The following is a 13,277-nucleotide window of genomic DNA, read 5'->3' on the forward strand; positions in this document are numbered from 1 at the left end:
TTAGAAGGTCAAACAACAGTTATTCTACAATGGAAGTCACAAACTGAAAGCCGGTGGCTCTTATAGATATCAGATGCATCCTTCTGACAGATTTTGTTTTGCACAGGGTTGGGCCAGAGGTTTGTTTGTTTTTGACTTTAACTGGTTGCCAACATTCAACAATTTTTAAGAGTCTATGTAAAAATTTCCACACTCTTTCAAGAAATGAGACACTGTAGGGTCTGTATTCCCATGCAGCAAACACATCAGGGAGGTGAGTGCCATCTCTTTGGGCATCACATGTGCTTTCAAGTCCAAGTGGGAGTCCACACTGTTCCCTCTGGTCCTTGTGCCAAACAGCTGTTCTCACTAATCATTAATCTTGCTATTGTCTTTTTAAATAGTAGAACTGAACATAGCAGAGTATCTAGTATCTATTGTTCAAGCAAAATTGGGAAAATGCAAGGTGGATCAGGTGGGATGTTGTGTTTTAATAAAAATGGGAGACATACTTTTGTAGAGATGAGAAGTATTCCTATTAGAAAATGCACAAACTAAGGGTGTCTATGATAGTAATACAGCTTGAATGGCCATTCTCAAACACCTGTCCTGCTTTCCGCACAGTGTCCATAGGCCCCGCAGGCATTTGAGTTGACCTCTCTTCTTTCTCAACAAATAACAACAGGATACCATAGTGAGCTTATTTTTTTCTGCTTTTCCAGTTCGATTTTGTCTCAGACCAAGCAAATAGTGGGAATGCATGGCCTTTGCTTGCCCGCATATTTTAGCATCAATTTAGGAAAAGATTTGGTTATGCAATTTAAATATTCTTGTTCTTCATATTCTATATCTACTTAGCATCCTAGTACTGAGAGGTTTTATTCATTTATTTAGTTTCGCCTCAACGCTACATTGAGTAGCATTCAGCACTCTGACTGAATCAAGACTAATAAGACTTATAAGAGTATATTGAAATGAACCCAACTACCCAACAGAATTAGTGCCCAATACTCTGTGTTAGACTTCAGGTATTGTAGATTTTCTACAATTGACAAATGCATCGTGAGAGATGGTATCTGTCAGAAAGTCTCTCTCCCATCCTGTCCCTGAGCAGGCCTTATTAAAAAAAAGGGGGCTTTCTGATATTCAGTAGGGACTTCACACTGGCTTTAATGGTTTAGAAACCCCTTTTACTGGTTTCTTACAGGATTTGATAACAACAGTATCTCTCTAGTGTTTCTTTTCTTCCACGTTAGCATTTCAATTCACTTTGGAGGAGGCTGCAGTTCAGAAGGGTTATATATCTACCACCATTGATTTTTGGACAATTTATATTCCGGAAGCCACTTCTAGCTTACTTAAAGTAGGTCCCAAGACAGAGCTTTCCCTTTTAGTTTCTGAGAGATAATATTCGAATACTCTGCAGACCACTTGAATAGACTAGAGTTATGAACAAATTCAGATAATATTGCTCCCATTCCAAGCCCCCTACACTGAGGGGAAACTTTATGAAATAATATGTAAGTAGAAATTATTACAGGAGGCATAGCCAACTGTCTTCTATCTTAACTTAGGAAAGTGTTGAGTAAAATAGCAGATTGCCCTTACACTGAGTAAAGGTGTTTACTAAAACACTGAAATGAATCTAGGAAGGCTGCGGAGTCTCTGCCTATGGAAATATTTTACCAATATCCTACATATTGCACTGGGGCATGGGGCAGAATATTGATTCTTTGCTATTTTGTTACGAAAAAGGATGGCTTGCTGAAGTGCACAGAAATTAACAATGTAGAATTGTCACTCTCCCATAAAGTGAGGCAAATCTCAAAAGCGTTCTCCCAAAGCTAACAGATGATCTCATATTTCTAGGTGTGCTACAGTCATTTCCCTCCTGAATTCTAATATTTACTGTTTAGTACATTCTTTAGATGCTAGGAACCATTTCCTAACAACAGAGCAGATTTGAGAGGTAGCAGCTGTTGATGCCTGACATCTACGCTTGTTACATGAGTACCTGGAACCTAAAAGATTCTCGAGAAGGTGAATAGTGAATGAGCACATAAGCACATCAGTGTAGAGGTAAGCGTGTCTCTTCTCCCTTCTTGTCCAGGTAAAAAGATCTTCTTTCTTGTGTCTCAATGTCAGATCCTTTGGTTGCAATGCAGCAGCACACTCATGTGAAAACTTTCTCCAAAGACTAAATATTAGAAAAAGGCTAGGCAGCTCAGACCAGAAACCTACCACTGACTTCTAAGAGTACTTTGTTAAAACTCATAAATTCCCAGCTGTTTGTGTGCCTCTGGTCCACACGCTTCCGGCATTTCCCTAGTGATAATATCTAAGAAGGGGATCTATAAACTTCGACTTCATGACAGCCATTCAAGGAATAACTGATAGAAAGGTCAGAGGCCTTTCACTGTGAAAAGCATGACCCCTTTTAAAAGCCCTGCCAGGACATTTCCTGCCCAGAGAGACACAGGTGACTGAACGCGGCCATCCAAGCACAGGGAGTGCCATGGGGTATTAAGTAGGACTTTTCGAATGAGTTTTGAGAAAAACATATTTACATCCCCCCATTGCGAATGAACTGGCTTCTGTGGTGCCCAAAGCAAGCGTGACACTATTTCTGCTAGAGAGAAAGAGGACTCCTTTTGTTCTTTGCTTAAATTTTGGAGGCCAAATGGACCTCTGAGCTTTGCGAACAGTGGTATTTATGGTAATTTTGGTGGAGTGTGGACACAATCACGTGAGCAGAAATTAAAGCAGGGTCATGCAGCAAAGCAGAATCCTCTATAGGATTAACATCCTGAACATTACCAGGCAAAGAAATCTTGGATGAGCTTGTGGATTTTTTGTTGAATGCATCCATGTTTAAATGTAAATTAGTCTTTCTAGGAAAAGATAAAGTCTCTTTATCTAAATTCTTCCTAATGAAAGTCACAAATGTTCTAATAATGTACACAGCAAATAGAAGTTTGAAGATACCCATAATGAGACTTTATGAGAAAATCAATTAATGAGGAACAATAAGAACGAAGTGCCAAATTTTCTTTGTCATGTCACTGGGGAAGCAGTGTGTTTAGTGGAAGAGAATGAACTGGTAAATCAGACTCAGGTTTGAATCTGTTGACAAATCGTTTACTTTCTCATTATCTTCAATTACAACATCCATAAAACAGGGATACTTATTTGTCAAGTTTGCTATAAGGAAGAAGTATGAAAATGTCTATCACATAAAAAGATAGTGACATACATATATAGAAATTTTAAAAAAAGTATGCCAATCTTCTGGCCTTTATCCCTTCCACTCATCTGGACTGGCTGACATTCAATTAAAAAAGAAAGATATTAGTGCTTGGACATTCGTTTTACTTTTAATAGAATTTTAGTGGTCTACTAGTATCAGTGAGAAGAGACAATTTTGGGGGGAGTGAAGACATGAAGATTAAGAGAAAATGATGTGCAAACAATTGTTGTAATTATAAAACCTTTATTTCACTCTTACTTTAGTTAAATCTTGATAAGCACCATGTCATGTACTGGCAATCTAGAAGGAGGATACTGGAATGCTTCAGTCAATAACAAACTGCAAGCTGATGGTGTGAAGTTACAGCTACATGGAGCATATGAACAAGACCACATTTGGAAAGGTTCACTTGCAAATCTCATGGCCATGCACAAACAGGAATCTGGCATTGATTTGTTCACACTCTCTATGGTCTGAGTCCAAAGCTTGTGCATGTAAACATCAAAAGAAACGCTTTATAGTGTTGATGGTTTACAGTTTGCTAAAACTTGACTCTGAAAGCATAAATTTTGCCATTTTGTTTTCTTGACCAGTGCTTGGTCACAGGCTGAGAAAAATCAATTCCTTTAAAATTTAAACGATGCTAAAAGGCTGTGTTCAACATTGCACAAGTGATCAGCAAGGCCTTTGAATGTGTGCAATTCTCATGTATGATCACCAATTATTTACCTAATGAAATTGTGGAAAATTATACATTTTCAGCAAAATGTTTTAATTTGGTCCTATATTAAAAGACCCAATTGTCAAGGTGTTTTACATAAATTTAATTCACAAGCATGTACACAAGAGAATCACTATAAAGAACATTGCTTCCTGGTTTATGAATAAAAAGTTTATCCTCTACTTACACTAAAACATACAAAAAATAATCTACAAAAATCGTTTACAATTGATTTTAGTGAAAGAAAAAGTTTTCTTCAGAAAAAAAAAAATGATTGTGTGGTGGTAGTATTTTAGCCATCAAAAAAGGAATGTAAGTAACCAATAAATATAATGTGCTTTCTCCGTATAGACATATTTACACTTGAGTCTTTGGCTTATGTTTTTTCTAAAAAGAACTTTAAATGATCTAGCCATCATTGCACATTAAAAGAAAATAAGCCAGTTATATATATTTATATATTTATATAGAGATCTGCTACACTTGAAACATATAAAAAATGAACTTTACTATGAATTTGCACAGCTTTTCTTACTTCTTCCTTAAAGATTTAGCATCTTTTATCTTAAAAAGGGAGAAAAAAATGCCACATAGAAAGTATTAATTCATGCAACACATGGTGGCTGCTCTACCAAAACCAGGGGAGAAAAAGCTGCGTATTCACTGTACAAACACTGAGAAGTTCTCATTTGAATCTGGTTCTTATTAAATATAATTTATGCGGCACGAAATGTCGATGCTTTCATACGATAATAGAAACTAGTTGAGTCCTTTTTATTAAGATACACAACTTCATAAGAAAAATACTTTTACTTCTTGAGTGTAAAAGCCTCCCACCCCCCACATTAAAATCTTTCTGCACAGGTGTAACAGGTACAACAGCTGCTGGCTCAACAGATGAACAGGTTTCTGCGTGGCTGTGCTCCGAAGTCTCACCCGACTAAGAAGATTCCAGGTACTCCAGGGCTACATCATAGCAGAAACGGTACTGCTCCTGAAACAGGTTAAAACAAAAGAGTTGAGAAAAGGTGAGAAAAAGGAGACTAACGGTGAACCACAGCCGCCAAACGAACACCAAGCCACCACGCTAGATTATTCGAGAATTACCAATGATTTTTTTGATACAGAAGTTTAATCTCTGGGCATATATATGTTACATTTGAGTCTAAAGATCAGCGTTTAAGGAAAGGAACTTAAGGAAAGATATATTGTGTTTGCCTTATATTTTTTATCAAATTAAAAAAATCTCCAGTATTTAAAAAAAAAATTTTTTTTTAACATGTATTTATTTTTGCGACAGAGAGAGACAGAGCATGAACGGGGGAGGGTCAGAGAGAGGGAGACACAGAATCTGAAACAGGCTCCAGGCTCTGAGCTGTCAGCACAGAGCCCGACTCGGGGCTCGAACCCATGGACCGTGAGATCATGACCTGAGCCGAAGTCGGCCGCCTAACCAACTGAGCCACCCAGGCACCCCTCCAATATTTTTTATCTAATTATAATAGTAAAACCTGATCATTACAGAAAAAATTCCCAGTATAGAAAAACCCAAGTAATCAGAAAGAGTTTCATAACTCTATTACCAGAAACAATTCTTGGTAAAATACTGCCTTAGTTTTGCTTTAGTCCTTTTTTATGCATGGTTGAAATCATAATTCTTTTAGAATAAATATCATTGCATACATATATTCGAGAGTATAAGTTTATATTTTATCTGCCTTTAACACTGTTATGTCTTTTTCTTATGTTATTTAACATTTCTTTTCACACTACATAAATGTACAGTATACAGATTTGACCATTAGATTGCTTTTACTTTTTCTCTATTACAAATAAATGATACAGTGAACAAGTGCAAATATTCTTCTCCAAACTTCAGATATCTGTCCTTAGCAGGAGAAAAATAAGTCATTTTATTTCATTATTATTATTTTTTTAAATGTTTATTTATTTTGAGAGAGAGAGAGAGTACAATCAGGGGAGGGACAGAGAGAAACCCAAACAAGCTCCATGCTGCCAGCACAGAAACTGATGTGGGGCTGGGACCCATGAACCATGAGGTCATGACCTGAGCCGAAACCAAGAGTTGTACACTTAACCTACTGAGCCACCCAGGAGCCCCTCACACAGCTTTTCATTCATCAGAATATTAAAGTAAATTTTTCAAAAATGGTTAGTGGCTCTTACACCTTTTCGAGTTTACTTATATTTGAAAATTTCTGTTTCCTCTCTTTAAATATTGAAGACAATTTGGTTGACCAAATTTGAGTTAAAACTGTCTTTCCTGACAGATACCATATGTTTTCACTCTTATGTGGATCCTGTGAAACTTAACAGAAGACCATGGGGGAGGGGAAGGAAAAAAAAAGGGAGGGAGCCAAATCATAAGAGACTCTTAAAAACTGAGAATAAACTGAGAGGGTTGATGGGGAGTGGGAGGGATGGGAGGGTGGGTGATGGGCATTGAGGAGGGCACCTGTTGGAAAGAGCACTGGGTGTTGTATGGAAACCAATTTGACAACAAAATAATAAATTTCATATTAAAAAAAACTGTATTTCCTTTACATCCACCTAAGCACTGCTCCATTATCAAGAACTTAGAAAACATCAGACCGTATTACAAGTTATGACTTCTTTTTTTTTTTTTTTTAATTTTTTTTCCCAACGTTTATTTATTTTTGAGAGAGAGACAGAGCATGAACAGGGGAGGGGCAGAGACAGAGGGAGACACAGAATCTGAAACAGGCTGGAGGCTCTGAGCGGTCAGCACAGAGCCCGACGCGGGGCTCGAACTCACGGGCCAGCCCGACGCGGGGGTCGAACTCACGGGCCGTGAGATCATGACCTGAGCCGAAGTCCCCAAGTCGGACGCTTAACCGACCAAGCCACCCAGGCGCCCCACAAGTTATGACTTCTAATATGTACCTCATTAAAAATTTTTCAACTCATTCCAAGTGGGTAAAATCCAGGCTGTAATGCAGAACAACCTAAAATGCATCGTATTTCTAAAGAACTTCCCGGTGTCTCCACAATAAAGTAGGGTAGTAAAATCTTTCTGAAAGAGATCTTTATCAATCCTACCCTTAATTATCAAGTAGGTGTGATTTAAATTAGGCTACCACTGTGGCAAGTGCGTCTGAAGAGTCACACAGTGCTTGAAAACAGTTATGTCTCTTTAAACTGTCATGAGCTTTTGTTTATGCTCCAAATTTTCTTACCAAACTTGTCAGTTCAATTCAACAGCACACTGAACTCATCATTAACGCTGATTAAACACATATCAGAAGGTAGGTGTTCAGTCAGGATTAATGGGACATGAATATAAAGGTACATAGGAACTTCTTGGAAGGTTCTAGAATAGTTGAGTTTAACCACAGATTCCCTCCCCCCCCCCCAACTTACGGCAGGAAATTAGAGTTAAATTTGGAGGTAATGTTTGAATTCTGACAGTGAAGCGACCCCACTGATGAATTTAAAAAGACTTGATCTGAGAGACAGAGGCAGAGTTTACATTAAGAAATCTTCAGACAGCGAAGAGTTTAAAGACATAACCATTATATTTTAAGAAGACCTGACAAGTTCTACTTCAAAAATCCTTCAAGTCTATCCCCTTTTCTCCATCTCCATTGCCAATACTCCAGTCAAAACCGACATCATCTTGTCCAGACAACAGGCAGAGCCCAAGGGATGAGCTAGAATTGGGGCGGTTTGAGGGGACTTGTAGAAGGGGAAAAAAGGTCTGTTCTCACTTTTAAAAGTGAAACGGTATAAATGTAACTTCAGATTTTGTCTCAGGAAGCAATGCACTTTTTGTGTGAACAATCCATGAGCAGGAAGTGGTGAGAATACTTTAAAGGCTTATTGAATTGCTCATTTTAGTTATCTGATCATCTTGATAAATGTAGGGCAAGCAACAATTTGCCTTGGTTTTTCTGGTTTACCTTTGTTTGAGCATAAACTACACAGCTGCTCCTGACCTTATCCCACTTTGCACATGTGTGTAACCCACAGACATCGCTCTTTAGAAGTAAAATGTGCTCGAGGAGTTTAATTTTTCTTTCTTACTCTTCATACACCTTCACACAGATGAACTCCCACATATACATTCCTATCAGCTCTTACTTTGTGAACCGTGTTCTGATTTTATGAGCCCTGGCAAATTCAGGTGGCATCATCTGAACTGCACACTATAACTGGTAGAAGCTGAAAACTGTCAGTGATGATAGTTTAAAATTTATAATTTGACCAGAAATGGAGAATTAAAGCTAATGACTCAAATAAATTTCATATGTTGTTTAAGGGCATTAGGTGTCCAAAGTACTGATTTAATCCATGTGTATATCCCTTGGATTAATGTTTTGCCAGTTAACTCAAGATGCTGTAAGAAATAAAAATAAGCAGGGCGCCTGGGTGGCTCAGTCAGTTAAGCGTCCAAGTCTTGATTTTGGCTCAGGTCATGACCTCCCGGCTTGTGAGTTTGAGCTCTGCATGGGGCTCTGAACTGGCAGTATGGAGTCTGCTTGGGATTCTCTCTCTCCCTCCCTCTCTGCCCCTCCCTTACTTATGCTGTCTCTGTCTCTCTCAAAATAAATAAACTTAAAAAAAAAGAAATAAAAATAAGCAAGAATGAAGTCTAGAGAGTAGAATTTATTCTTATTATAGAACCATTTACTAAAGTTTATTACAGCAAATATTTATTGCCTAACACAGAGAGAAAAAAAATCTACACCTTTCCCAAATTAAGTGAAAATAGTTTTCATCATTAAGTTTCTGTGATATGTGATTACATTTATGTGGGTAGAGAGAGATGCTCAGCAATTCATCAGTTAGATAGGAAAAGTCCCCACAAAGACTCATTTATACATCTGATTTCCCTTGGGAGTGTGAAGTCAACCCGATGAGTAGGTATATGATGTCTAATCTCTGCTCCCTTCTATGTCTAAGATTCTGACTCACCGGGGCTTCCACCATGTTTGGCTTGCTGTTCCTCAGTGTCTTGACTGCGTGGAACACGTCGACAACATTTTGCCGCTTCACCATTTCGACAACAATGCCTATGGCACAGAACATACCGCTTCGCCCACCACCATTTCTGGAAGCAAAGAAAGCAAGGGCATGTGGATAGCAGCTTTTAGTCACCACAGGTCACACAATCTTACACGTTTTGTTAATAAAAACATGACCTTAATTTTTTTCCATTTTGTATTAATTTTGCTTCACTTATATGCGTGTATGCCTAGAGGACGGAGAGCAAGGATGCGCGAGCATGACATTTGCTCTGTGGCTCATGTGTCGGAAGATGCTACAGGCATCGACCACTGCAACTTCAATACCTTGAAATGTTGGTACATTTGTAAAGTTGGACATCAGAAAAGTGGTTCCAAGTAGTGTTCAAAAGAGTTTAAATAATATAATAGCTATATGATAATCAGTGTTTAAAAAATACGAAAATGAAAACTGGTAGTTAATTATGGAATCATAAGACAGGAAGATTATTTTAATACAATATCTATGGAGATCCATAGAGATGAGTTGAGTACTCTAACGTTTATTTTTTTCTAACATTTATTCATTTTTTGAGAGACAGAAAGAGACAGAGCGTGAATGGGGAAGTGGCAGAGAGAGGGAGACACAGAATCCGAAGCAGGCTCCAGGCTCTGAACTGACAGCACAGAGGCCGATGTGGGGCTCAAACTCACAGACCGTGAGATCGTGACCTGAGCCAAAGTCCGACACTTAACCGGCTGAGCCACCCAGGCGCCCCATGAGTTGAGGACTCTTTAACATAGAAAATATGAAAGCTAGTAAGGAAATGAGCACCACGGCCCCCAGGTGGCCAAGTGGAGGCACCATACTCACAGGCAGTGGATGATGGTCCGGCCTTCCCCTTCCTCACATTCCTCCTGCCATTTTTCCACCTGCAGTATCAGTTTCAAAAATGACCGTTTGGAGCCAGGCACTTCTCGGTGAGAGGCCCACCCTAGATACTGAAACTGCTGTACCATCAGATAGCCTTCTTGTGGCTGTGGAAGGAAAAGTATTTTTCTGTGAATAACTTGGAACTAGAATTTTTACTAAAAACGGAAGTTGCAGACAAAATGGTACCATGATATAAATGGCATTTGCACTGGATTGAGTCTAGCTGCTAAGTCTAAAATATGTACATACCAATACAGAAACATTCTAAGTTACAGAAGCAAGAACCATGAGAATTACCTTTATATAAGCTTTTCCCTCATATCCCATATCCAATAATCAATCACACTTCTTAAATAACTTTCAAATTCTTTTTCTCTTTGTCACCACTGACATCATTGCATATGCCCAAGCATCAATTATGATAATTACTTCTTAGTTGATCTCCTTAAATAAACTTTGATCTCCTTCCAAACCATTCTGACTGCAGCATCATGATTATTTTGAAATGCAAATATGATCTTGTCATTCCCCTGCTTTAATGGCTTCCAAATGATCTTATCATAAAATCCATGTTGCACCATGGCTTAAAAATCCCTACACAATATGGCTCCATTTCCTTCCCTAACCTTCCCTTTATTCTAACACACTATTCAAGTCCTAGACACGTTGGCCTTCTTTTAATCCATGTATCAAGGCATTTCTTGCCTTGAGAACTTTGTAAAACTCTCCATTTGGCCTCAAAGATCTCCTTGTTTGTCCCTCTCAATCCCAAATACAGTGATCAGTTTGTTTTGGGTTTGCCTGGAACTCTTCTGGTCTTTGAACAGAACTTCTTGTGTCCTCGGAAACCTCTCTGTCTTGTGAACACCAGGATAGTTGGTTCTTCCACCCCCAATACTCCTACTGATTCTTCAAATTTTGTCTCAAAGATCACTACTCCAACGAAGTCCTCTCTACTCACCCAGCTCTGTCAGATCACCCAAAAACTCTGGATTTTGTACTTTTTCTCTAAAATTTCTCATATTTGTAAATAAAGAATTGAATTTTTCAGTGCTTGTTTTCCCTGATAAAATATAAATTCTTCAAGGACGGGGAAATCTCTTTCATTCTTTCTCCCTTAAACTCTGTATCACTAGAACCTAGCAAAAATACTTTCCAGGAATAGTACTATTGAATGAGTGAATCAGTACATTAAGCCCTCGTATAGAAATGTAAGGAAGAATTTGCAATACATGAGTAAGCCATATCATAAGGCATCAGATCTGAATTTCCATTTGGCCAGGGCTCATGTGTCACAACTAGTGTCACTACTAGTACAACACCCAACTTCTCATTGGTACCTACTAAATATCTGATGAAGTGTGTGCTATTAAATAAGATCGGGAACAGGAAAAAATTGTGCCCTAATAAGGACTGGAACACCAAATACGGAGGAAGATAAATAAACAAATACGCCGGCAAAAAAATGTAACACAGATTTCAGATCCTGTCTTTAGAATATTTTTCATATAAATAGCTCAATTAAAAGACAAGTCTTACTTTCTTAGTTTAGCAGCGATGGTTTCTCAGCTAAAATATTACTAGAACCATAATGGAACAGATGTGCAGACATAATGAGATTCCATTTAAATTAACATCTAAGATATGTATGAATATTATGACATGATTGAAGTTATCCTTTTTTTCTCCACTGAAATGAGCGACAGAATTGGATATGATTTTATTCTCTTAGGGCTAAACATATAGACGTATTAACCAGAAACACATATATAGCCATTTTGATATGAAAACACTGAAATATGACAATCTGAATCATACACTTAAAATAATACACACACATAGAGCTGCTGCTCTAAAAACAGAGTAATCTTTCTCTTTAAAAAGAGAATAATGTTTTCTTTTCAAATTTTGCTTACTGTTTGGTTACCCAATCTAAATACTTACTAATTACTAATGTAATGGTTTTTTTTTTTTTTTGCTTTTTTGAAGGAGAGACCCCGAACTTAATTTGTCCTTGAGTGTAAAACATATGAAGACTCAAGGAAAGGAAGATTTCTGAGGAACACAGCTGCTGCTTTGTTGCTGGGAAAAGGCACAGTGGTACCAGTGCTGCTTCTACAGATCTGGGCAGAGCCAGACACTGGGACATTGAGAAAGGTGAAATTGTAAGTGGGAGGAGAATCAATGATGGCTGTGATTACCTGTTTCCTCGTGTGTGGGGTTCTCCCTTATATGCAGGACTTGGAACAGTGACACGGAGGCTTTCCATGACGGCTGATCCAACAGATCCCTTCCTTCCAAGGTAAAGCTCTTTAGTCACTATTATTATTATTATATTCTTATTTTTCAATTATATGCCTCTTTCAGGCTGGATATCAATACTAATAAGACATGTAGTCAACCTTCAGAAAAGTCTACAGGGGCAGAGACCAGGCTCAGACAATCAAGTGCATTTGAGCCAGTGCATCCGAATTTAGTTTTCCAGATGTAACACATTAGTAACTGACCAGGACACCTCACTCTCAGCATTTCTGCTTTCCTGTTTTTGGAATGCATTTTTCTTCTAATACGAAGGTGTAAGAGGATTAGTAGCACTGGGACTGATTACGTAATGTCTATTAATTCTACTCTCCCTGTTGTCTGATTGGAATTATACCCCAACATAGTTATGATCAGTTGCTCTTAATCAACTCAGTTAAAATATTAATGACTTACTCTTGTTAGATTGCATATCCTAAAAATCCGGTTTATCACATCACAATCCATCGAACAAGACATACATTCCACTTGGATAGGGCCATATCGTAACATCCCTTCTTCTGGCCAGTACTGAGGGCAGCCCTAGAGGATGAATGTTTTGGGAAAAGAAACAAAAAGAAAACGGGCATTATTTTTTTTCTAATTGGGGTAGTATGAAACAGGTTTTAACATTTTATTACTAATTTATTAAGTTGTGTTGGAGTACACAAAAGCAACTCATAGCCATTGACCTGGGACAAGTCGACTTCATTTAACATCACAATGGAGGTACAGCCATAATCATACACTAATCTCCAGAAGTCTTTCACAGTGTTCGGCAGAGGGTATTGTGTGACGATGAAAGCAGCTGGTTGCCTGTAGCTCTGTAAAGAAATAGGGTAGATGGAAAACATAAGAACTTAAGACAAATGATCAGGTATACAAGCACATTCAATACATTTCAATAGGACCAAATAAGATGTGATAGCTTCACATGCAGATGGAGTCAGATGGCAGCATAAGTCATAGAACAGATTTGGACCAATGGAATGTACTGGAGCTAGTAATCGGTCAATCTGATGGTAAGGCTTCAGTGTCTCTGTAGCAATTCAAGACAAGAACTTAAGTTTTATTTTGTTGAGATTAGCAAATACAGGACAAATACAAAAGGAG

At 38.1% G+C, this 13,277-nt stretch overlaps 1 protein-coding gene across 11 annotated transcripts in view; it reads right to left on the bottom strand.

The window, feature by feature from the left end:
* Positions 1–3,095: 3,095 nt before the first annotated feature.
* Positions 3,096–13,277, bottom strand: part of PTPRK (protein tyrosine phosphatase receptor type K) — a 564,132-nt gene continuing 553,950 nt past the window's right edge. For all 11 annotated transcript variants that reach the window (XM_060616623.3, XM_078447295.2, XM_060616622.3 and 8 more), the window contains 5 exons: positions 12,857–12,988; positions 12,582–12,707; positions 9,807–9,970; positions 8,904–9,039; positions 3,096–4,941 (listed from right to left, as the gene is read on the bottom strand). In XM_060616623.3, the coding sequence (XP_060472606.1) occupies positions 4,888–4,941; positions 8,904–9,039; positions 9,807–9,970; positions 12,582–12,707; positions 12,857–12,988 (612 nt within the window). In that variant the 3' untranslated portion in view covers positions 3,096–4,887. The remainder of the gene's footprint in view (positions 4,942–8,903; positions 9,040–9,806; positions 9,971–12,581; positions 12,708–12,856; positions 12,989–13,277) is intronic.

Source organism: Panthera onca, chromosome B2 (assembly GCF_046562875.1).
Source record: "Panthera onca isolate mPanOnc1 chromosome B2, mPanOnc1 haplotype 2, whole genome shotgun sequence".
NCBI lineage: Eukaryota > Metazoa > Chordata > Mammalia > Carnivora > Felidae > Panthera > Panthera onca.